Source organism: Leptinotarsa decemlineata, unplaced genomic scaffold, assembly GCF_025532065.1.
Source record: "Leptinotarsa decemlineata unplaced genomic scaffold, Ldec_3_MD MMD2_tig00000218_RagTag_RagTag, whole genome shotgun sequence".
In the NCBI taxonomy this organism is placed as follows: domain Eukaryota; kingdom Metazoa; phylum Arthropoda; class Insecta; order Coleoptera; family Chrysomelidae; genus Leptinotarsa; species Leptinotarsa decemlineata.
The window spans coordinates 6,858,210-6,886,154 of record NW_027412545.1 but is presented as its reverse complement, the minus strand read 5'-3'; the positions used below and the strand labels follow the sequence as shown (position 1 = coordinate 6,886,154).

General features: G+C 33.5%; 1 protein-coding gene across 1 annotated transcript in view; it reads left to right on the top strand.

Moving 5' to 3' along the window:
• LOC111502676 (muscle segmentation homeobox) overlaps positions 1–26,617 on the top strand; it is a 92,149-nt gene extending 65,532 nt beyond the window's left edge. Inside the window, exons 2-3 of the mRNA XM_023156809.2 lie at positions 6,776–6,963; positions 15,842–26,617. Of these exons, the coding sequence (XP_023012577.1) occupies positions 6,776–6,963; positions 15,842–16,120 (467 nt within the window). The 3' untranslated portion in view covers positions 16,121–26,617. The remainder of the gene's footprint in view (positions 1–6,775; positions 6,964–15,841) is intronic.
• The last annotated feature ends 1,328 nt before the right edge of the window (positions 26,618–27,945 follow it).

The window sequence follows — 27,945 nt, the reverse complement described above, 5'->3', positions numbered from 1 at the left end:
GAATGTTTGTAATACAAACTGAGTAGAGAAAAGTATCTTCTGTATAATTCAGTGTTCATATAGAAGTATTTTTTCGAAAGAATTTTTTCTTTCGTATAATTCAATGTTTATATGGAAGTAGCTGTTTCAGGAGGACTTTCTTTCAGTTTGTGTCTGAAAGTTACTTCTTTGCATGATCTACACATCCATGTATAGAGTACTTCCTTCCTTTCTTTGGAAGACTCCCTCATCCTTCTTTTTTTTTGTATCAAGATAGAGTAGTAGAAAGCCAGAAACTTTCTTTCCCAAAAATTAATCACTCCTAAAAAATATAACCCCTTCAATTAAAATAAGATTCCTCTAGGCTGGGATTAAATCAAATAGGTGAATGAATGTCATTACGACGTCATCGATGACATAAGCAAATCAAGCATATTCCGTGACATTAAAAATCGTAATTCAATAATGAATTGTGTGTATTCTCTATAATGTTATCCAATTTGGTACTGAAGAGCCTTAGGGCAAGTGTCTTACGGCGAAACATCGATGTATACCAGTGAGGATGACAGTATTCCATGTAAGTGCAATTTGTTACCATTCATTTAAAGTAGAACTCATGTGAATGATATCTGATTTTTATTACACAACGAATGTTTGAAATACAAACTGAGTAGAGAAAAGTATCTTCTGTATAATTCAGTGTTCATATAGAAGTATTTGTTTCGAAAAAATTTTTCTTTCGTATAATTCAATGTTTATATGAAAGTAGCTGTTTCTGGAGGACTTTCTTTCAGTTTGTGTCTGAAAGTTACTTCTTTGCATGATCTACACATCCATGTATAGAGTTACTTCCTTCCTTTCTTTAGAAGATTCCCTCATCCTTTTTTTTTGTATCAAGATGGAGTAGTAGAAAACCAAAAACTTCCTTTCCCAAATATTTAAATAGTATTATATATATATATATATATATATATATATAATATATATATATATATATATATATATATATATATATATATATATATAATACAGATATTGCGATTTTTATATAATCAGAAATGATTATTGAATAACAAAATTAGTTAGCTTCCTGACTATATATGTATTATATATATATATATATATATATATATATATATATATATATATATATATATATATATATATATATATATATATATATAATACAGATATTGCGATTTTTATATAATCAGAAATGATTATTGAATAACAAAATTAGTTAGCTTCCTGACTATATTACTAAAGGGGAACTGTTGGAAGGTAGGTTGCACTATATGGATTACTTGAACTATACCTGTGCATTTGCAAAAAATCTGACAAACATTTTTGTTAATTCGGTAAATCTTTCGAAACACTCTAGAAACTATACGAAAAAAGTGGATTTCATTCTTCTAGCGTATAATTGAATGTAATAAAATTAATAATATATTCGGTGTTAGAAATCGCGTGAGTTAATGATTTGCCAATGACTTCGAATGAAGCTCTCGAACACCGCTAATTAATTACAAAATAATGCTAATACCCTTACTCAACGGTTTGAAAAGTGGATCACTCTGTATTCAAATCAGTAACAAAATAAAAATAAAATTTTATTGAGCAGTAAGAATAGGAATAAATTAGTAATTCAACATTTTTATAACTGTTTTTCGACTTAACAAGTCAAACAAAAGTAATTAATTATAACAAAATGCTAATAAATTTATATGATATTATGGAAATGACCTTGCTTCGAACCAAAAGCTGCAGAAGATTCTGTTCTTCAACTAATTAGTCTTTAATTTGCTGTTAATTGGAAGTAAAATTGATGGGCTACTTTCGGAACGGTCGGAACTGTACTAACGAGAATGCTAATATTCTTTTTCGAACCCGAATCGTCAGGTAAATGAATTGAATCGTTCTAATACAATGAATTTTTATAACTGACGCTTTCGATGGATTCAATGGTTCATATAATAGTCATTTTTTAAAGTATGATGAGATTTAATGTTAGAAATTGGAGGTCACGAAGAAAGTTGAACGGTGTCAATCACCATATAAAAAACTGAAAAGTTTATTCGATTTATGAATCAAATTCCACCTGTAAAACTTGTGAAATATATTATTCTAATTGGACAGGGACAACTTCAATTCGGTATGGTATCTTGAACGAGATTTTAGTAATGCCTTCCTGTGTATAAATTTATTATAAATACTGACAATTAACCAAAAATGCTTTGAAAATTGTGTGTGAAAAAAAATTCCACTAAGATATAGAAGTGATATTGAAAATATTGTTTTTCATTTATGAGAAGAAATGATGAATACGAAGAAGGAATAGGTTCGAAATACACTTATCTATTTTGTGAAATTATGTTTTTCAACGAAGGTATTTTTCATACGATGGTATTCTTTAATCACTATGACAATTTTTAGGCTTGTATGTTCTTTTCTATTGATGATGACTGTATACGAGGTATAACTTGATGATCGTCACTGAATTGAATTCGAAGAACTGATAGTTATACAAACTGTCCAGGACCTTTTTCTTTTATTTTGACAGTCTGTCCTTCATCACCAAATCATTTATTTCTAATGAAATACCTTATTCACTATTGATTTGAAAAAATCTGATGATGGTTTTTATACCATGATTCAAAAAGAAACAGTCCTCCAAAAAATTTCATTAGTTCGGACTCCCATTGTCTGATATTATATAAAATGATTTGAAATCCCTGAAAGGAGTAAAAAAAAATTTAAAATAAATAGCCGATAATAATAATTATATTGAGCATTATTTTTGAGCATCATATTTTTTTGCTTAATATAATTATTTTTTTCAGCTATTCATTTTCAATTCTTCTTTTTTAGTCATTTCAGGAATTTCAAATCATTTTATATAATATCAGACAATGGAAGTCCTAACTAATGAAATTAATCATGAAACATTGTCAGTCATCTTTAAACAAGTCCTCCGAAAGTTTGAAAATAATTCACAAGTAGGGTAATGAATATCCATAACATAAATATACATCATAAAACAGGAGGATGATCAAAACTGTTTTGATCTTCCCCTTGTGGATGATCACTTGGTGGTCGAAACAGGTGTCGAGGTGTTAAAATAACGGTTTGGTGTCGTGTGAAAAACTCTTTGGTAAACTACGAAATAAGATATTTCTCAAGTATTGTTATTTCAGAAGGTGATGAATTGGTAGGTATCTATTTTAAAAACTGCTGCAAATGAATATTTCATACCTTGATCAAAGGTGATAGAATATAATGTTGTTGATACTATATACAATATGCTAGCAATACGAATACAATGGTGTACGTTAAATCAACTTTTTCCATGATCTTTGGAATTTCTTGGCTCGCATTCCATCATGCATGGAAGTCATAGGTGTACATTTCCTAATACAATTGTCAGAATTCATTCCAAAAAGGATTCAATCGTTTTGTGATTCAATCTTTGAATTTATATTAATTTTGTCTGTATTTATCCTTCGACTCGCATGTTATGCAAATGGCTATAGTTGTCTAGTTAGCGATGAATAATACTGGAGTTTTAATTCAACACCAAACCGTTATTTTTAACAACTCGACACGTGTTTCAGTCACCAAGTGATCATCTTCAAGAGAAAGATTAAACTACCTACAATACTGGCCTTATTTATAACAAAGATACCTGTGTTAGGTACTTACGTTTTTAATGTCTTAACATTTATTTCGCAATGTTGCCTCATCTACTAGTCAGGTGAATCTGATAACAAAAAATATTGTTTCAACAAGCTATATAGTAAACTATTAGGTATTGGTCTACCATCGTTATTCATAATATTATTATGTTGACTTATTTCTACACTCTCATAGGTATATAGATGCCTGTTGTTGTTAATTTATCTAATTAATCCTAATGAACTGAAATCTATGGAATGGTTTTGCTGCAAAATATAATGGACGAATGATGAATTTTCTGGTCTTCCATATTAAAGGTGTGGTAAGGATTCCTTATATCTTATTTTTATAGATCTTTCAGTCCGTTCGTGATATTTTGCATCGCAGTCCTTACATTTAATTTCGTAAATTCCGAATTCTCATCTCTGCCCTTTGGATTTTATGAGAAGTTCTGTAGCGTAGTTCCTTGAAAATATTTCCAAAGTTCTCAGTGTATTGGTGGTATGGAACTGATATATATTGATCTTGGTTTTCGTCGTTTCTAAAAGTAGAGATTCCGTTCATTCTCAACCTAAACTTTTTCTTTCTTATAATAATATCATCTAGAATACCTCTCGAGAAACCGTTACTGACTGCTGTTTCATGTATTGTCACTTTTCATTTCTTAAATTCAACCCAGCACGTTGGTGCTGTCCACATTGATGTGACCTGTCAGGAATATACTTGTAAGTGCTTATTTCCTTATGATGCACTGTTTGGAACCTTTGGAATAGTAATGAATATTACTGGAGTTTTTTCCCAACACCAAATCGTTATTTTTAACACCTCGACAGAAGAGTTTAATCTTCCCCTTTGAAGATGATCACTTGGTGATCGACATGTCTTTCGATCACCAAGTGATCATCTTCAAAGAGAAAGAAGAGTTTAATCATCCTCGTGTTTCGATCACCAAGTGATCATCTTCAAAGAGGAAGAAGAGTTTAATCTTCCTCTTTGAAGATGATCACTTGGTGATCGAAACACGTGTCAAGGTGTTAAAAGTAACGATTTGGTGTTGGGAAAAACTCCAGTAACTGCTGACTTTGTAGAATATTGTGATCAAAAAACGTGTGGTGTTGAAAATAACGGTTTGTTGGGATAGAACTCCAATAAATATTCACTACTACACCAAAGGTTCCAAAAAGTGCATTACAAATAGTTGGTCTAATTGGTTCAATACTTTCAAAGATAGGGCCTCCTGAGTGAATCTACAAATGTTCCACTGTAGCTTTATTGGCTTCTAACTCAACTATAATAATTAAGGCTCACTTCACCTTGTGATGTTAATTTTCACAATACATTTTTCGTTACTAAAAAAATTAACATTTGAAAATCGTCCATTCCAGTTTTTCACTACAATACAATAAAACTTGAAAAGTATGGATATGAAATGTTCGATCTGTCAAAATTTATATGGATTTGACAAAATACATGAGATTATGTATGTCTTGCAGCAAATTTGTTTCACATATTAGGTTTGTAAATTTTATAATTTTCATTTTCTTGGTGAATAATGAGCCGAATTAAAAAAAAAACATGTATGGAAAATTGAAATTTATATGTTTTCGTTAGAGCACACTGTATATACTTATATATGATTCTGAAAAACTGCTCGTATACTGTTTAATTCATTGATTTTTGGTATAAATGTCACGGTCAACCGGCAACGCTCTAAGTGATATTTGTGGAGTCAAAGATACAAATGTTTGGAATATACGCCTCATAGACAGCTAATTGCCCTCATATTGCAATATCCTGCCAAGGAAACGTTATAAAAAGCTCATTATATGAACTGTCACAAGTTATAACCCCGACTTCACTCGTGACTTAACGCAGGGTCTGGTTTGTTCATCGCTACCATAGGAAGTAGATTAATATTACGTTAATTAAAATGTTAATAACATACAATTAGTCGCTGCAATTACGGCAACAGAACCGCACTCACTAAGATTATTATAAGAATAGATTAATAATTTGTCATATAGAACACAAACAAACTATTTTCTTGGTGAAGGCTTATCATTTAGAGCGATTAATTTCTTCATTGTCTGGTTGAACTCGTTATTATCGTTGTTGATGAAATAATTATTTCCAAACATAAATTTTTAATACCTTCATTAAATTCGAGTAGTGAACGTATGTCATTGAAAAAATATTAAGGTTTCTCTTTTTGTTTCATCCACTTTTTATTTGTTTCATGTCCTACATGAACTTTTTGATATTTGGAGTGACAGTCGAGAAGTATGAGATGTTTATGTTTTTTTATAATTAGGGCATTTACCAGATTAGAGCATAAGTCGCTTTTATGATATGTCACACATGGAAAGTTATATGGATTATAGTGGATTCGTTAAAAAAGTGCCTTCGAAATCTGAATATATTTCAGTCTTTTCCTAATTATGAAGAAAAGAGAACTGTTGTTACTTCTTTTAGTAGAAGTAACTGTTGTTACTTCTTTTATTTGTATCTAACGTTACTGCAGTTTCGTCCTATAAGAACAATTTCAAACTTATACATTAAACTCCTGATTTCCTAATTATTTTTTTTCTGAAATTTCGGAGATTTTTCTAGTGAGTGAATTACGGTTTCTCAAAAAGAAACCAAAAAATATGGGGTTGGTAGATCTGGGCAATCTTATGGATAAACATGATTAAGTCAAAGATATTTTTGTTTTTTTTTTTCATCTAGTATACTTTATTAACCAAGTTTTTTCAACAACTGCGATAGACAGTATCAAATGTATCCTCACATGTTGTTCAAGGTTCGAGTCAGCTCTTACTCAGGCTTCTTTATGAAAAGACAGAAATGCATTTCTGGTTCAACTTTGAATCACTGATGAGACCTAAGATGAATTGTATTAACGCTGCCTGGTGATAGGATTATGAAAACTTTGTTTTTAAGCTCTGGCTTACTAGTACACTCACAGTGAAAGCTACAGAGAAAGGCAGAGGTCGAATTTCGTCTGAGTTAATATTCTAGGTAAAATTATCTCGGGTTCAGTTTTTGGGACAGAATTTCAGTTTAAATTCTTGATGTATGTGGAAAATTTTGCAAAACTATTACAATGGATATTTCCTTGTTTCAGTTGATTCCAATGGGGAGCCACCCAAGCTGAAATGCAATTTAAGAAAGCACAAACCAAATAGAAAACCCAGGACACCATTCACAACACAGCAACTCCTAGCGTTGGAAAAGAAGTTCAGGGATAAACAATATCTAAGTATAGCGGAAAGAGCCGAGTTTTCTAGTTCACTTAGATTAACGGAGACGCAGGTGAATTATTTTACATATTCTATACATTCCTCTTGATGAATACTTTTTCATCTAACTCACACGTGTTCTTTGAGTTCGAAGTATAAACTTTACGAAGGTTTTTTTGAATTACTCTGAATTATGCGGAGTTTGATATTTCCTTGAACTAAACACATACTCAGCCTAAGTTCATATGTCAAAGAGGTTGTAGTGTCACTTACACTTTTAGTCATATACACGAATAATTTATTAAGTGTAAATTAGCGGGACATTTTGAGCTGATTATAGAAGTACCCAATGGTCTGTTTCCAATTAAACGTTTCTCACTATTGCAATGGTTAATCCATTCTCTGATATTTCCAGAACAGAAGTTTAGTATCACATTTTGGTTCCAATAATTTCTCCAGCAACATTCGTTTTTGTTCCGTAGCCTTCTTCTGATACGTGTTGTATTGAGTAACACCTAGACATCTCTATCTCAGTTTTCCAGACTACTGTCATAATTTTTTCGCAACTCAGTCTTCATTGTTGTTTTGGAGGTGGATCAACAGTTTTGAAACATATTTTATATTCAGTTTTCAAGATATTCGATCAACTTATCAGTATATCTTGTTTCATATGGATTAACTATAAACTTCGAGTTTTTTTGGAAAAGTGGTGAATTCACGGAAACATTCAGTTTTTATCATTTCAATTTTAGGATATGTATCGCCGAGCGAGCACCATTCAGTGTTCCATCATATGAAATTGATAGATTGAAAATATTTTTTCCGCATTTGTGTTCTTAAAATTTGTCACAAAATCGTATCTTTCTTTGCTAATAATTAATATTATCAACATATTGTTGAAAAAAGTGTTAACCTGTCCATTTTTCTAAACGACAGTGATATGAGATGAATGTATTTTAAAGTATTATTATTTTTTACATTAATCAAGTTCTCAACCCTCATAGGCATTTTATATGACTTCTTCGATTTATGGCTTATAATATAAATGCAATAATTCAAAAAATTATTCATCATTCAATTGTAACATAGAAATTATTCTGAAATGGTGAACCAAAAATTCTACATAACTTCATTTGCTTCTACAGAGCTCCAACATTGAAGAACTTTTACTTGATTGCATTTTTTTTGGTGTCTATCAATTATCTGCCAAAATTTGAAAACCCCCTCACCCTCAATACTTCTTTTTGATATCTCTGTTCTCACTCTGAAATATAAATATAGCAACAAACCGAATACGGAAGTGACATAGACAGAAATGATGTTTGAAGTTTGCAGTCTACATATTTGAAATATGCTTTATCGAATTGAAATGATTATATTCTTTAGAAGAGTTTAGTTTTTTGGAAAAATGGCTCTTGGCTTTCTATTTCACCATCTTCATATGAAAAATGTGAAAAACTTCCAGAGGAAAGAGCAAAGCAATGAGTTCAAAATAAACTCTTGAAAAAATGTGTAGATCATGAATAGTAGTTACTTTTAGATACGAACTCCCGATACAGAAGTATCGAAACAGAATAGTACTTTCGAAACAACAATTTTTTCATATGAATCTGTTAAAAATCTGTTTTTCCGTTAATCAGCTGTCGCCCCCATACGAACGACAACTCTTAGAAGTTGAGAAACTTGTGTGAGCTAAGGACTAACGAGGTCTTACCTTTTAACGTGTGATTCCTAATACGGTTGCAGAATCATCCCAGCTTCAACCAGATAAATTCTCTCGAGAAAAATATCTGGTCGAGGCAGGAATCTAACCCACGGTCTTCCGATCGTGAGTCGGGCGCACTACCACCGCGGCCAATTTCACAATAATTTGTTAATGCTTCTGGAAGTTTCCTACATTATTTGTACAAAGGTGAAGAAGTAGAAAGCTTGAAAGCTTTTTTCTTAAAAAGCTCTTAATTGGTTTGTTGATGATTTGCTGCTGGTGTTATTTGTATTTTAGAGAGGCTAATCAATTGAACAATAAGACGTTGCGAGAATTTTTTTCATTATTAAGTTTTTGCTTCTTTTTTTCTTTTTTTGTGAAATTTGTAATTCTTATCATGAATAGTGATTTTTATCAAGTAACGGGTCAGTCTATTCATAATTCGCAAGAATTTGATGCAGGATTTTCAACAAGCAATGAATGTGTTATTATATCGATTTCAGTTACGTCGAATTGTCATTATATCGAAATCTAGACCCATGGAATAGGTGTCTTTTAAAACTACTTATTTGTATTTTGTTAACGCAAGCGGAAGGGATACATTTCGGATTAATGATGGTTCGACAAGAATTTGACGTAATCCAAATTTCAATTAGCGGAATGGAGTGAAGTTTCTTAGATTTTGACCCTAATATATACCTACCGTAAGGATATAAAATTCTTCCCCCCTTTCAACTGCGGCAGATCAAGATATTAAGATCGGACCAAGTTTACTTAGAAAGGCATATATTTCAGTACTTTTTCATTAAAAAACTGTGATACCTGTTCGAAATGATTGATACTAGCGAATTTATATCCTTTTTAAGAATCTCCGAACAATTAGTGAATGATCGAATCAAAACCCACACAAGTTTATCCCAATAAATGAAATGAAGTCTCTTTTTAAAATGATTTCTCACATTATTGATTTTTTTCTGAGGAATTTCGTTGCAAACACATCTCATTCATTAGATTTCATGAAAAATCCAATATTGTTACATAAGGTGATCCAGAGGGCCATTCTGAGGAATCACCTCTGTTTATTCACCGGTTTAAATAACCAGCCTGTCATGAACAAACGTAACATCAGATTTCCATTTCATCAATCATAGTTCTGATACGATTTTGCGGCATATCCAGATAGGTACATTTTCCCTATTCACTGATTTTTAAAAAACTAAAATTTTCAGTGAAATGGAATTCTCAGGAAATGAGTGGTATACAGTTTTGAATGAATTTTCAATTCGATTCATGATATTCATCAGATTGTAGATCTGGTACAATTTTCAAATATAAAACAATGTTGAATAAAAAATTGAAAGATCCATCAAGAGAGTTATCATAAACCCCCTTTCTGATTAAAAAAGTTGATAGCGATCTCCCGTCGTCATGTGACATTACCTCTATTTTATTTTTTGTTCACACTATACAGGGTGTCCCAGAATTCAGTTTACGAGCGATATCCCCGTCACTTGTGAAGCCGGTAAAATTTAACAAAAGCGAAAAACTAGTCTCTGGTTTTTGAGATGGCTTCCCCAAAAATGTTCAACCAATTATTGGGATCTTCATGTGACTAATGATATTGTTGTAAACTAATTCCGATATTTTGATCCTAAATTTCCGCTTTGAATAATAATTTCCTCATCAGCAACACAAACCATTCGTAAGTACAAAAAAGTACCAGTTCTCCACAGTGAATTGAGTGTCAGTTCATCTATTCCATTACAGTTCACACAGTTCCAGAAATCCCCGCCCAAGCGGGGATTTCGGGATTCACTTAAGCGCGGCAGATTAATATACAGGGGGATACCTTGTACCCGGTACAAGGGTACCCGGTACCTCCACCGCCAGTGAGGGATAAAGGATCAGATTAGTAAAAAAAAATTGATCGTCAGAAATTCTCGAGCGCATCAGATTGAGGTAGGGTGAGTTAATTACCTGCTAAAAAGTGTATATTCCAGTAATCTGACAATTTGAGAGTGACTTAAAGAAAGGGGAGGGCAGCAAAGTTGTAAAAAAATCATGTCATTTCGACATTCTCGAGCGAAGCTAATTTTCTTTTCATTTTGAAGGAAATAATCCAAGGATAACGAAAAATATATAATTTGACGATTTCCGCAAGCCGAAATAACAAAAATTCGTCGAAAAAGTTCAATGCGTGCAGCTGTGTGATACCTATATATATTTTCCTCTCCGAGTTTCTATTTCTCTATTCTCTATTCACTTTTTCTCTATCTATTACTCTCCCACTCCGTCCCCACTGTGAATTCTGTTGCCATGACGCCATCACAGCTCATCACAGAGACTCGTTCGTAATGAAGATGAAGATGATGAATAATTAATCAATTAATTGATGGATGTAACCGTTACTACGTGGTAGGAAATCATAATGAAGAAAAGAGAAATTAAACTTTCTATGTTTTTTACCACTTCCATTTGTAACTTACGTTACTGCAGTTTCGTCCTTTAAGGACATTTTCAAACTTTTACAATATGTAAGAACATTTTCAAACTTATACAATATATAAAAGTGGTAAAAAACATAGAAAGTTTCATTTCTCTTTTCTTCATCAATTAATCAATTGATTATAAGAAATTAAATTTTTTGAGCTTTTTCTTTAATTATTTTCTTATAAATACAAGTATTCTATTTAAAAAACATACACTTATTTATTTGCATGCTATTTCCTGAGCTTTTCAAATAATTAAGTTCAAAGAATTAATTTTTTTTAATATTGTTTTTGTCAGATTAAGCGAATCCCTACAGAAAATCGTCAGATTATGAGACAGCACGTCTAAAACATGAAGATGAGCCATATATATCTTAATCTGACGCGCTTGAGTATTTTAAAATGGCGAATTTTTTTCGCACATTTTAATAATGGCCGGGAGTTTGCGTCAGATCGAAATCGTCAGATTATTGAATGAGACCTTTTTTTGTTGCACTCAACACCCCCTTAGAAAATCTGACGCGCTCGATTAAATTTTTTTTCTTTTCACTTTCAACCCTCACGTACAACCACCCACATCATGCAAACGATCAAATCAACATACCATCATTATTAAAAATACGTAGGATATTGATGCTATCAATATCTGACGCGCTCGAGTATGTCCATGCAACAGTATTTTTTTACATATTCAAAAATCTATAGCCGCTTCCCTCACCGATGAAACGGTATATATTATATAACATGTTTTTTTTTCTTATCATCTAAGCTTTGCAACCTAATATGTCTCGATGACGCTCGAGTAAATCCCCATTTTGCATCGTGGGATCCCCTGCTATAAAATGTACTCATAACACTGCATTTGCCTTATTGAAGAATAATTCCGCTCTGGAAGATGACAAGAAGAAGAAGATAAAGCAAATGTTCTGGTTTATACTGAAATGAATTCACAGGCTCCTGTATAAGTATTAGCAGCAAAATTTGGGGTTAGTAATAGCACTATTCAGAGAGTTAACAAAAAGTACCACCAATCGAAAGTACATTTGGTGCAGGATTTGTGACTCAAAGATTTTGAACGTAGGTTAGAATTTATCTCGTACCTTCACGATAATCCAGATGTCCTTAAGATGATGGAGCAATAAAAGCTAGTTTCATAGTAATGGTGTAGTCACACATACCTAATGCTCATCACTGGTCCAATCACATTGGATAGCAGAAACTCAAACAAAATGAAGTATGACAATGTGGTGTGGACTTCACAATGACTATCCCCATTGGGATAGTCATTGGGCCATATTCTTACACTGGAAGTTAAACAGAATAACGATATTTATATATGCGGAACATATATCCCTCTGTCCTGATGAGCATTGATGATATATCATGGTTACCCAACATCTTGATGATACACATATGCTCAGAGATGGATAAAAGACAGTGGTGCAATGCGTTGGCCAGCTAGTTTTTCTGATATGATTCCATTAGATTGTCTGAAAGATTTTCTGGAAGAAATTGTACACCAAATGACTTCAGTAGATCACAAGGATCTCAAGAATATAATTTGTCGCGCATGTGATACCATCACAATAAGTAGGATTACATTTGCACTAGGAAACTCATGAAACCATAAGAATCTTGTGTGGAAGCACATATGGAGCACATATTCTGTAGGATTCGTTAATTTTCTTTGTTTCATGTAGATCAATGCAAGTTTTGAGTTAAATTTCACTAGTTTGGACTTCCATTGTCTAATATATAAAATGATATGAAATTCCTGAAACAACTAAAAAAGAAGAATTAAAAATAAATAGCTGTAAATAACAATTATATTAAGCAAAAAAAAAACTGAAATGAAATTATAGTGAAATAAAATACAAGTGAAAATAAAACAATTGAACAAAAATGAAAATGTTAAGAGATTTCAAGCCAAGTTAGACATGGAGAATACCCACAACAGAAAGTGGGGGAAGTTACTGCGGAAACAATGCCCAAATACAGACCAAAAACAGGACAACTATGGAGCCGCCAACGTCATCGACATGAGTTTCCGCCCGCTCACGGGAATAGAGAAATCCTTGTTGAGGAAAGGCCTAAATTTCGCCATTGCGCCAACATCTGTGCCCACTTCGGAGATTATTACTGCAGTGGAATCCACCAGTTCCCTTATTGACCAGAAGAATTCAGATGGAAAATCAGAGAACAGCTGGATCGATAACCAGTTCCAACATCTAACATCAGCAATGAAGAACGTAGAGCTCTGAACGGCCTACGTAGAGACAACACCATCAAGATCCTACTTGCAGATAAAGGAAACGCTACTGTGGTGATGGATACTGTTCTCTACGAACAGAAGATCGAAGAGGTTCTTCAGAAGGGACGATACACAAAAATCGTACGGGACCCTACGGCATCAATGGAAAGGAAGTCGTACTAGATTTTGAAAAAACACCAAGTCTATTTTCTGGACAAGGAAAGATCATCACCAACACCGCACCACAGTAAGCCTCCTTGTATGGACTACCCAAAATTCACAAGAAGGACGTTCCGCTTAGACCGATCACCAGCTCCAGAGATTCGGCTACTCAAAACTTATCTAGATTTTCACATCCTATAATACAACCATTACAAGAAAAAACATCGTCTTTTGTGAAGAATTCAGGGCATTTTGTCGAACTATTAGGGTCAATTGAAGTCACACAGGAAGATCAACTAATTAGTTTCGACGTGGAAAGCCTTTACACCAACGTTCCGGTCGAAGAAGCACTCCAAATCATACAGAGAACGCTATCAGAAAACGGGAACCTGGAAAATCAAACGAATCTACCTATAGAAGTAATTATGGAAACTGGTATTTCCAATTGAAGGACGAATTCTTTATACAAAATGAGGGACTGCCAATGGGATCGCCACTTTCATCAGTCATAGCCAACATATATATGGAGTGGTTTGAAACTCTGGTCATTGAAGAAGTCCACAAGAAACCTCGAGTCTGGTTGAGATATGTTGACGACATCTTCATAATATGGAACCATGGGAATACTGAACTAGACGCCTTCCTGAAACACATCAACAGCGTGAGACCTTCCATCACTTCCACAATGGAGAAGGAAATCCACAACGAACTGCCATTCTAGACGTTATGGTGAAGAGGACCGACACTGAGTGGGAAACATCTGTATATCGAAAACCCACTCATACGGGACATTATCTGAACCACGAATCACACCACCATCAATCAACTAAAATAGGAATCATCAACACACTATTAGACCGTGCTTTCGGGTTCTGTAATAAGAAGGAAGGTCTCGAAAAGAAACTAGACATCATCAAAAATGATCTTCAACGGAATGGCTACTCCAAAGCGATGGTAGAAGAGATTTTGACCAAAAGACAGCGGGAGCGTAGCAAGGAAGAGAAACCGTCACAACATGTGCTTGCACTTCTCTACATCAGAGGATTATCGGAGAGGATAAGCAGAATTGGTTACAAGTACAAGTACAACATTAGAACCTGTTTCAGATCCGGTAACACTATCCGTAGCAGCCTCACGAAAACCAGGCCACCAAACGCGGACTGCGATTCCAAGAATTGCATTTACCGGATACCCTGTGAGTGCGGAAAATCCTATATTATATTATTATTATTATATTATTATTATATACTAAGGGGTAATTGAATGTTCGCATTGATGAATATAAGAAACACACAGCGAGGGGAAACAAGCAAATCAGGAATGGCAGAGCATGTTTGGATCCATCAACACAACATCGAATGGTCCCAAGCTGAGATCTTACACAGAGAGGAACATTGGTTTAGGAGAAAATTCAAGGAAGCCGCATACATGTTGTCGAACAACGTATTCAGCCAAGCCAGCGTAGAAACGCGCAACATATGGAAACCCATCATTAAGCAAAAAATGGCCAACTGCCGCCAAACGGGCATCTCCCACTGAACCAGTGAAGCGGAAAAAAATGGAAAGCGGGGATAAGTGAAAGTACTCGAACGACCCATAAATAGTCATCTCTCGGAGGAATCAGTCCAGTCATCACCCGAAGACGATTGTGGATACTAACAATCGAAACGTCGTGAACTAACTTGGCTTGAAATCTCTTAACTTTTTATTTTTATCTTTATTTTCATTTTGTATTTCTTTTTTTTAATTTTTTGTTCAATTGGTTTATTTTTACTTGTATTTTATTTCACTATTATTCCATTTCAGGTTTTTTTTTGCTTAATATAATTGTTATTTACAGCTATTTATTTTTGATTCTTCTTTTTTAGTTGTTTCAGGGATTTCAAATCATTTTATATATTTTACAATGGAAGTTCGAACTAGTCAAATTCATCATGAAACATTGTCAATCACCTTCAAACAAAGTTTTGAGTTTTTGGTTGAAAATTACTGTTCAGAGCATTTCGATAATGAAAAATATAACCTCTCTGTATTTACAATGACAGGAAGACTCAAGTGAATTATACAATTGTTAGGGGTGCCATTTGAAAAAAACAAGTTGTGGGGCTTCTTTAGAAACTGAAATGTTTACATCGATTTCAAAAATGATCCCAAAATGTCATCATGACATCTTTCGAAACCGCCTTTTTTCATTTTTCAGCTTCACAAATTACGGAGATATGGATTGTAAACTCAATTCTGGGACACTCTGTATAATCGTTATTCTTTATTTCTTCCACTTTCTAATAAATGAATCGAAATAAAGTTAACATGATCAAAACTGACTTGTCGTCTTTCTTTGCAGGTGAAAATATGGTTTCAGAACCGCCGTGCCAAAGCCAAGCGTCTTCAAGAAGCTGAATTGGAGAAACTGAAAATGGCTTCTTTGTCCCGCCACCACCCGCACGGTCTTTACCCTCATCCAGCCCTGCAGGGATATTTTTCGCCAGGAGCGCACCCCTTAGCATCCCTATTGGGGGCACGACCTCCTATGGGCCACATCGGACTCATTCCACAGCCGCCTCCACCCCATCTGTCCTCACCACAGGGAAGCATTCGATCTCCGAGCCCCCACATGTCCTGAATACGAAAAGGGAGGGCGATAAAGTCGATGTTAGGTGTGTTTAATTAGATGAAACGTTGCTTTGATACTTTCAGAATCCCCAAATGTACCGACTAAAGCGTAAGGAAGACAGTTTGAAATTGTTACGAGGGTGGTTGGAAATGATTAGGACCGACTGGAAATAACGACTTCTGTTTTGTATATTTTTTTCTATAGCACATGAATCAATTGACTTAAAAGAATTGACTAAATTGCGCTTTTTTGATAAATGACTATACTTTTTAAAATGTTTTCGAACTACAGTGAAACAATTATTTTCTTAAGCTTTGTCGCATTATTATTCTTCCTCTTTAGTGTTTATGAAGTTTTCAATTCAGCCAGAAACGTTCATTTTGATATGCTTCGACACCGTAAATTTCGTAGTAACTGAGGCTACAATGTAGAGCTCAGCAGCCTAAGAAGCTTTCACCTTCTTGCTCTTCTAACTGGTACCTAATCAGTGAGCTAGATAATTTTCGCAATAATTTCATAGTTGATACCGAGGTCGATAGTACTAGAAGTTCTATCAGAAAATTGTTTTGTACATCTCCAGAAACTACGATATTTGTGGCAACTGTGGCTTCAATATAGGGTATAGCGACTAGAGAAGACTTTTCATCCTCCTGCTCTTGGTGATATGGTTCCTTCTTGGAATACTTTCACAGTATGTGAAGCTTGATGCTCTACTGGTAATTGTATCACCCTGTTTTGTCGGTATATCCTTCAACACCGCAAATTTCATAGTACTTGAGGATCCAATATATGGTACAGCAAACGTAGACGACTCCTGCTCTTTCAACTGTCACTAAATTAGTACCAACATTTGCTAACATCATAGCTACAAAACCATGAAATCCCAGAATTGGCAGTACTATTATTGGTTGCACGTAATGTACTTACTTCTTGATGGTTTCCAAAACACTCGCATCAGATTCTTGATCAGTGATGTAGAATATGAAAATTTCTCGATAAGTCTAACATTACCTACGTCTACCATTTCCAACTTGTAGAGATCATTTGATTGGCATGCTCTGTATAGAACCATTATTGTCATAACCTAAAATCATAAACAAAAATTTTGAGTAATAATCTGTAATTCGAAAATTTACTTTTGAGTGCAGGTACCCCTCATCTGCAATTTCTTTTAAAAATCTATCAACCTCTTTGGGCTCAAGAATTTCAGACTTGGTTTTGCAGCTATCGATTAATTCATTCATGAAGAAAAAATGAAGTACCTGTAAATGTTCAGTTGGTTCATATTTAACATTCCAATAGTGTGGTCAATCAACAAATAGTACATCAAATAGTACGACCAAAAAGATGATGTTTTGACTTTTCGACAATTTATGCCAATTTTTATTTTCTCTATCTTTATCCTTCTACCAAAGGCTATTTATTCTTTATAGTAAATTAGTCTCAACTTCTATGGCAGTAATTATGAACCACCTTAGCTACCTCCTTGTCTAACTCGGTGGACAGTTCAATTTTTTGCTCTTCGTCCTCCAATTCTTTATAGCATATCATTTCTTGCATTCCATTCAGTTTTTTTGACACAGAAATAACAGTTTTTGAAATAAACAAATACGATAGCAACCCCCAAGGGACTCATATTAATCCATATTTTTGACACGATTGAGGATTGGCAAAGTATTTGTGAAATATTTTTCTCAAGTTTCTCTACAAAATCTGTGCTATAGAAAAAAATAGAATATGCTGGAACCTCTGGCGTAGAATAAATCCAAAAACAAACACTTTTCCCAGTCGACAAAAGTATTGCATTTCTGGTGATTGGAAAAATTGCTTGTTTTTGAATTGTGAAATTTGGTCTACACTAAAGCATTTATTTACCGTTTTGGAGAATAAATAACTCTTGTTCCACTTGACAGTGATCCCATTTGTAAAAATAATTTGTTGATGTAGAATCGCCCAGTTAATCCATTATATCTTAGACAAGTAGGATTATTTTAACACACAAAAATCCAAAGAAATTTTCATTTTTTAACGAAAGTCAATTCCAATCAGTCCACTCTAGATATTTTCCAAATTAATTTATTAATATGAACGACATAACCAAAGTCAGTAGCATCATGTTCAATTGCATAAAACTATGTGAGTGATCTGGCAGTATAATCAGTGGCGGATGTGCCTGCCGTGTACCGGGATAATACATTTTAAGTAATGAATGAATTCGTATCGTTTTTTAATTATTCTGACTAAGAGAAGTAGCCAGTTCTTTACATGTTTTACATACATTTCGGTATGACCGAAAGAAAAAAAAAACGGAAGTGTATACCTCTCATGACTAATCTTACATAAAAAACGAACAGTTCGTTAACGTAGACCTAGATAGACAGGAAATAGCTTTACTTCTCACCCAACACTCAATTATTGTTAGGAATCACACGTTAAAGGGTGAGACCTCGTTAATCCTTAGCTCGCACAAGTTTCGACTTGTGAGGGTTGTCGTTCGTAGGGGTACGACAGCTGGTTGATGGAAAAACATATGTCAAACAGATTTTTTTAAACAGACAGAATATAACTCCAACGTCGTGCTAATAGGTGATCGTTTATTAATGCTTGACGAACTACTCTATCAGAGAAACCCAAAACCAAATTTCAGGTTCAAAGTTTTGAAATCACAAATTGAGAAGAGATTAAAGAAATGAACATTCGAAATTTCTCTATCGATAACTTTGCCCTTCAAAACAAGTGTTGAAAATAATAATACTTGCTTCTACTACAGTGAAACATTCTTTTTTCAAAGTTGTTTTGGACTATCTGAATCAGTTGAATGATAATATTCAGCCATCAATATTGAATTCAATCATTCATGAATGATAGTCTCAAATTACCTTCTCAAAAAGCCAATGGGCTCAAATCGGTTGACCTGATGGGTCACTCTTGTGGTTTATTTTAATGGGTACATTCAACAGAAAAGGTTTTTTTGTTTCGTGGTGCATTTCATTAGTTCGGATTTCCATTGTCCAATATGATATGAATTGATTTCAAATCCCTGAAAGAATCTATAAAAAACTAAAAAGAGGTTAGCTGAAAAATTACAATTATATCAACAAAAAAACTGAAATTACAATGGAATAAAATTAAAGCAACAATCAAAAAGTCCAAAAAATTGAACCATTAACACGGGATGAAAATTGAAAATTATTAACAAGAAATGAAAATAAAAATTAAAAGATTCCAAGCCAAGTTACTTCACGACATTCGATTGTTAGTATCCACAATCGTTTCCGGGTGATAACTGGACTATTTATAGGTAATTCGAGTGCAGTTCACAGTCCGCGTTTGGTGACCTGGTTTTCGTGAGGCTGCTACGAATAGTGTTCTCAGATCTGAAGCAGGTTATGATGTAATACTTGTACCCAACTCTTCTCATCCTTTCCGACAATCCTCTGATATAGGAAAGTACAAGTACTGGTTGTGGCGGCTTATCTTCTTTGTAAGGTCTTGCCAGAGTCTGTTCCGCCATTCGTTGAAGGTCATTTTTGATGATGCCTAGTTCCTTTTCGAGACCTTCTTTTGTATTACAGACGCCGAAAGCACGATCTTATAGAGTCTTGATAATTCCTCTCTTAGTCGATCGATGGTGGTTGGATTCCTGGTTCAGATACTGTCCCGTATGATTGGGTTTTCGGTATACAGATGTTTCCCATTTAGTATCGGTCCTCTTCACCAATACGTCTAAGAATGGCAATTCGTTGTGGACTTCCTTCTCCATTGTGAAAATGATGAAAGGACTTACCTTGTTGATGTGCTTGAGGAAGGTGTCTAGTCGTGCATATTATTAAAGTGTCATCCACCTATCTCAATTAGACTCGAGGCTTCTTGTGGGCTTCTTCAATGGCAAGAGTTTCAAACCACTCCATATATATGTTGACTATAACCGGTGAAAATGGTAATCCCATTGGCAGTTCCTCATCTTGCGTAAAGAATTCGTCCTTCAGTTGGAAGTAACAATTTCGTTCAAAGCATCCTAGTAATTTCATGATTACTTGTATCGGTTAGTTTGTTCTATCTTTCAGGTCCCCATCTTCGGATAGCTTCTTTTGTATGATTTGAAGTGCTTGTTCGACAGGAACGTTGGTGTAGAGGCTTTTCACGTCGTTACTGATCAATGGAAGTCCGAACTAAGGAACGATTTCATCTTTCTCATAGCAATTATATTTTTCTTGTAAGGTTTTCCGGTAGAAAGAGAGGACTTATAATGTTGTAGTCATAAATTCTTGCCAACTCGTTCAAATTTTCAGGATGTTGTACGTAAAATCAGTGGAGGTGTTCGAGGACTAGAACAGTTATTTATGACGAATTACAGCCCCGTTCTGAAAAGTTGAACATAAATCAGGGTTACTTACTATCCAGTGAAAGTCATTGAACGGATAAAATGAGAATTTGGAATTTGTCAAAAGCTAGTATGGCTCATACCAGAAACTGTAGATAATTTCTTGATAGGTAGGAGAACACCGAACACTACTTCTATATTTTTGTTTTCCAGTTTTTCATTCCGAGAGTTTCTTCTTGATTTTACCATAGAATATTCGGATTTCGCTATGAGCTGAGTAAGTAGGTACTTACTTTTAATATACTCAATATATGATCGTTAAATAAGTATGCTACCGTTGCACACTACATCTACCGTTACCCTCGTTACACATTTGAATTATTCAAAATATAAAGCCAAAATATTCACGATAAAAATACTCTGAGATACTAAATGTCATTTCCATCGGAAAAATATAACGAAAGTGACAAAAGGTTTGGTAAATTATATGAAACTATTATCAGTATTGATTTTTAGGTTCCCAACATCTCAAAACAAAAATAAACAGTTCTCAGTGATTTTGATTCTGAGGTAGACTTCGAAGCTGGTGTATTTTATTTTACCGATTTTAATATCGCTTTCTATTTCAAAGATTGGATTTCTGTTTTTTTTAAATCACGATATTCGTTCTCAAAATGTTTATTGTTATGTCAAACATCTCAACTTAGTAATTTCCATACCAACTAAATTATTTCTATTCAAAGTTTTCAAAAAACTTCTTATTAAGTATGCAATAAAATATGTTGAAAATTTTACTGTATTGATTCGAAATTGAAAATTCATGATTGTGCCATGGCTATAAAAATTACTATTACGTTATTTAAAAAAATGCCATATCTCCTCTTGCAAAGACGACATCTATGGGATCCACCGAAGGCTAAATATACGAAAAATAACAATAAAGGAGGCTACCAAAGGCTGTCGTTACAAAATTAGCTTCAACTTACATCGCAGAACAAGATTCCGTTATCTGCCTTTCTCTATAGTGTTCACTGCGAGGCAACTATGTAGTTGAAACAAAAGCGAGAAAACAAAGCACCATGCAATGCAGTTTCGACCTTCTCTAGGTCTAATCAGTGGTGCTTGGCTGAACCACGGATGAATTGCTGGGCACAACTGACCTTAAAGAACTTGACTGTGTTCAATTTATCACGTCACTTATCATTTTGTATTCATTTCTCAGTTGTTTTCGATTCGTCAATTTTGGCCTCCAGCACTAGACGGTAATTTTACTGTGAAATTTCTATATTCCTTTCGAGTACATTGTGAGCTTTCACTGCCGGAGATAACTTTGACAAACCTATTTTCCGGGTTTCTTAGTCCTGGATACTTGATGTGTTCAATAAAACTTCAATGTGATATTTTAACTGAAGATGTGTTTAGTGAAAATCGCACAATGAAATGTTAATTAAATATCTAAGAAGAACTCAGCTAAACGTATATCTATCTCAAATTTCTTGTGGCTTCTTTTTTGTTTACGACAACCTGTTAATCATACGCTACTGATTTGAAATACAAAATATATTTTGAATCAAATTGAATCGCCTAACAAAATGACCTCATAACATCATCATCTAAATTACACACGATGTGATCTTTACACCCATTCTAATCAATATCTAACACTTACCCAACGATAAATATCAGTCAGTCATGAAATGATTGTTACTTCAATTATATTAATGTTCCTGATAATTCAGATGAAAAAGTATGTTTACATCAACAGCATACGATGACTGCGTAGTATACTCCAATATAGTCGATATAAATTAATTTCATCAATAGTTATTGCAGAAATGATGGATTTTGTTTTGAAAATTTCAAAAAATTGTTTGTACTGAACGATGGAAGATTCATGCAGAAAATCAAGTAATCACGTATTTGAAAATATTTCAACACTCTAGAACATCCTAGAATATTCTGGAATACTATAGAATGTTCTGGAATATTCTGGAACGTTCAAGAAAATTTCCGAACGTCCCAGATCATTGTGAAAGGATCAAGAAAGGAAGTCCTGTGTTCCCAAACATGTTTGTTCCAGTAAGTTCGGGAATGTCGTAGAATGCTCTGGAATGCGAATGTTCCAAACTATTCCTAAACATTTCAAAATATTCCGGTTATTTTGGAATGTTCCGGGATGTTGTGGAATACTTTTGAATATTCTGGACTGTTCAGGATTCTACTAGAGTACGAAACTTTCAGTCCTCATATCTTCGAAAGCTCGCCCGTTGGTTTGCTATCTGTAGCACCAAAAGTTACTAGCTTTTTATGGCGTTGATTAAACAACAGAAATATCACTGATCTTGTAGATTGTTTTTGTTGATGAGTAATAAATGTAATATTATTATTAATATTTGTTATGTTACCTGTGCGAAACCGGATCGGGTTACTATTGACTAATGATTCTAGATTCAGTTTATTCTGAGGATGTGAAGTTATCAGTCATGGGTAATAATATCATAATGATGTAATGGATATCAGAACCACTGAGTATGTTGTATAATTCTGTTTTAGTTGAACTCACTTGAAAGAGCACTGAAGAAATCGCACAGTAACGTAATACCTAAAATCAAAATATTATACAAGTTGGAAAAGCATTTTTAATAAGGAATTCTAAAAACAAAAAATCAACTAAATGAACAAAGAATTATTACGTACATTCTGACGTTGGAAGTATAATCTTGAAAGAAATTAACCCTCTTTGTTCTGTATTTCGTTCTTAAAGGACCAGCTGGTGACAGGAAGATGAAATTTTCGACAAAAATACTTGGGAAATGGATTGATTATTTTATTTTACTTGGAGTCGAGAACAGAGTATATTTGAAAGATGTGCTAATCAAATGCGAGAATTGTTCCTTGACGGATTGAATGTACAGAGGCTTCTGTAAAAAAATAAATTTCGAAACAGAAGTTTTTGTAATGTTGCATTAAACATATTTTCAATATATTCTATTCAAAATTATGCTGGTCAATAATCAGTATTATTCTGGTAGTACACCATTTTCAAGGAATTTTCGTGTTCACTGCTAGATACTTCTATTATTTTTTTATCCTGAAAATTGTACAGGTTGGGCGTTTTTCCTAAAGACCCGAAATCCGCTTCATTAACTATTTCCCACGCATTGAAAATCATGAGTCCCGAGTAGATGCAATCAGCCAAGAGTGATAGCCTTCTACATTTGTCCGACCAATATTTCTGCTATAATATTCTTCAATATACTTAGCTTCAATATATTTAGCTTTCATCAGCCTTAGAGTGGTGAATAAATGAATTCGGTACCTTCTCATTTTCTAAAATGGATTCAACTTTAAATAGAGAGGATCCGATGGTTCATCAATACCGTAGAAGTGTTGAGGGTGTTGAAAAAAAGCTTTCATAGGTCACTTTATGTTAATAAATATATACTGAGACTACATAATGCTGGAAATGTCGCTCTGCGGTAGGTTCTGCACCAGAATACCTATTACGTGATTATAGTTGACCAGGACGTTGAATACACCATGGTACACAGTCGCGATAAATTCCTCAGTTTCCGACTCGTATCTTTGATGAGCTAAAATCTTCAATGTTGTTGAAGAGAACCTCATACATTAGCTACCTGCAGAAGAAACCAAGCCAAGCCGGTTTCTCGTTCAGCTGTCTTAAAGAGAAATGTTCCAGTTCCTGCTCTCTCTCTCTCATAGTCAAGGAACATGCACCACTGAAAACTGATCATTCTCATGCGCATTTCCATAATTGCCTTTTTAGTGCAGACTCGGTTGTACTTTTATAATACACCATACAGTATTTTAAAACCATTATTTCTCCAATGGACCTGTTCAAAGAAACAGCAAAATCAAACGAATTTATCTATTCATTATCCAATAACTCGAAATTGAAATGCATACAGAAACAAGTGTAATGGTAGTACTATCCAACAAATCTGCAACAATAGCAGAAAAAGAGATTAACTGCTGTTTCTATCTATTTCCGAAGAATATTTTGCACACACAACGGGTTAGTTTTTGACCATAAAAATTAAATTTATTTTTGGCCTATTATTAACAAAATTATCCAATCCAATGACTTGGATTTCATCTTGCACGGTTGAGAAGACATGAGAAAATTATGTCTGGCACATGTGTCTGGTAATTACTTTACTTTTTTGTTTCTTCGGTAAATTCAGCATAAACAAGTGACAACCGCTTATTTACTGTGCCAACTTAAAATGAAATAATAGGAGTCGTTCATTTATTTATAAATTTTGTTCTATTTGCGGGTTTAGTTAATGAAGTTACAATGCCAGTGAATTGTTACTTTTCAGAGATCAATGAGAAAGATGAAGTTGGACGAAAATACGGGAATTAATATTCTTTTTTTTTGTGAAACAAATGAGTTTCTCCAGGAAAACGTTATTTCAATCATGTATCTCAAAAGAAATGTTGATCGCTACTCATTTTCACCTGGTTATTTTTTGGATGAACAAAGGATTGATAGATTATTATCTTTCATGAGTATAACGATATGTCTAATACAAATATGAGCCAGACATTTTTGAATAATTTTTATTGTTCCTCAGTGTTTACTGGACTTCAGCACATATTTAACATATTTTCTTTTGATGACTTTCCAGCCTAGTTTTATAAAACAATGTGTTGTTTATACTATCTGGTTGTTCACAAGTACATTGGTCTCTTAACATGACATGTCGAAGCAGCTTAGCAAACATTGAAAAAATGATGAAAAAATCCACCACTTGTTGTCAGAGAATAAAATCCTTTGAGAAATTACAGAATATTACCGCAGCATACTCATCTTGGTTTGTATATTCAAACATCCACTATATGAACGAGAATAAGGCATCATTGCTTCTTTTGATTAGTTGAAAATCGAATTGCTCTTTTAGGTATTACATTTTTCGATAGTTAAAGGCTGTAAAGTCGAATTCTTACCATTTTTTCATTAGCTTGGCTAAATTGTTCTTTTAGATGATTTGATTCACAGTCAGTTTTCAAGTATGCCCCCTCACTATATGTGAAAGTTTTTGTTTTTATACGAGGAATTGGGAGATTAGGATTAGCGTTTGGTTAACTCGTTCACGGGCAGATGAGGCGATGACAAACGTATTGTTTGTCGTTTGTTTCAGGCTGATTCGAAAAATGATACTCTGAAAAAAATTTGATCTTTAATTTAAAATCTGTTTTTCCGTTAACCAGTTGTCGCCCCCTTACGGACGACAACTCTTAAAACCGAGGCAGGAACTAATGAGGTCTTACCTTTTAACGTGTGGGAAATCATCGACTTTATGTTGATGATGGAGACTACTTTGCACTGACGAGTGGCCAAACAGCCCGAAACCGGTCTGCAAGTGTGTCCGTTCTATTACCTCTGTGAAGAATCCTGCACGGATTCCTGTCGGATGTAATCCTTTGGAGGTATCAGCCAGGAAATTAGTTGTTTTCTGATAGGTGTTATTCCATTAACCTACAGTGTGGGTGACTTGAGACTGACCTGAAAGGTTGGTTTTTTGTCAAATAATTTAATTTACAGATAGTCTTCAAGTATGCCCCTTACTATATGTAAACTTTTTTCTTTGGCTCTTTTTTTTAATCGAAAATGATTTTTAAAATAAGTGTGAAGTTTTTTATGACTTTGAAATACCCAAAATTTATGTGAAATATTGGAATAGTTTGAATTTATATCTTAAGCGACGATTTGTGAAAAATACTCCGTAGGTAGTAATCACATATACTGATAACATTTAAATTTGAAAATGAGGTCACTGGGATTCTCGAATATTGAATTAATTTGATTAGCAATTAATGTGTTTGTTTTTCAGTCAAAACCCGAAACAAATTGATCCTACTTATCTAAATCTAATAAATAATAATGGGTTATCAGACAGTCATGACTGAGGCCACTCGTAGATGTTAATTAATTTCAGAAAATAATAGATTCTGATGGCATTTCTGTTTTTTGATAGCGAAAACTTTGTAAATAATTATGTAAAAATGTGTATATATGGTTGTATATGTGTAAATTATTCAAATATATCACTGTAAAAATATTAGCAAAGACACGTGAATCTCTATTAGGTGATTAGGTTTCTTAGTGTTAAGTATTATTGTATGTTCTATTGGAAAACAGTAAAAAATGTAAATTACTACTGGCTATTTTTTTATTGGATTTCTGTTTTTTCTACCCCAAGTATGGTATTGGAATTAAAATATAAAAAAGCCTTTTTTGCTATGTACAATAATTTCAAATACGAATTAACATTCATAACAAGTAAGTAGAACTGAAAAAAGAATCTCTGTAGACACTGAAGCAAAATACTCAACATGATTGTTTCCTTCCTTTCTTTGAAACATATCCACATTTATTTTTTTGAAAAAAGATGGAGAAGTAGAAGACCAAAACCTTCATTTCTCAAAATGCTCAACTTTGTTGGAAAAACATGATCTTAAAAATCGACACAATACATAACAAGGATCAACCAGTGGAGGATTATTCTACCATTTGATATTTACATTGAATAATTTCACCAATACATTTATTTGCATTGCATTCAAATACACTGCCCTTTTTATTTTTTTATATAACTTTGATATGTTCACAGGCTATCAACCTATAACCTCTAGATAAAGATAAGTGATGACAAAATATGTGAGAATTCTATAAAACAAAAATTATTTCAGAGATTTTCGATAATAGAAAAAATAATCAATCTATTTTTTCAATATTTCCAGTTTTCCACAACCGTCGATAATTTGAATGGGATCAAATCCATTGTATTGCCTAGATAATAAATTTTTACTCAGCAGTCAATTGAAATATTTTAATTGCAAAAAATGATGCAACTTTGATTTCCTTGTGACAAAAAGGATGGAAAGAGGTCCAAAAATATAAAAATAGGTCATTGCTGTTCAACAAGGGTGAAATGGCAATTATTATTTGCTTGCTCGGAAGAATCAGTAGTACGCCATGGAAATATCGAATAGGTAAATGGTATAATTTAAAAATAATTTTTTAAGAACTTTTGGTCATCAGTTACTAGGATCTGTTTCATGTTATGTAATAGCTGGATTTCTGAAAATCTCAGATTGATAAATTCCTAATAAAAAAATACCTACTAACAAATTATAAAAGTTAAAATCGTCGAAGAATAATTTATTGGGATTGATAATTTTTAAAGCAATACTCAAAAGTATTGAAGACAAATATGTAAAGCTATTTGATTTCAGGTAGACAATATAATAATTTCTTTTGAAATATTCAAATATTATTAGGACAAAAATTAAAGGTAGAAACGGATTGATTCTCTGTCGTGGAATGAATCCAAAACAAACATATTCCGTTCAATTTGTCAGATTGACTCAAGTCAAAGTTGAAGTGATATAAAGGAAGGTACAAGATAAAACTACATTCATCAAAATAAATTCCAATGATAAATCAGCAATAGGTGTATGCATCTCTCTGCAATTTACTACA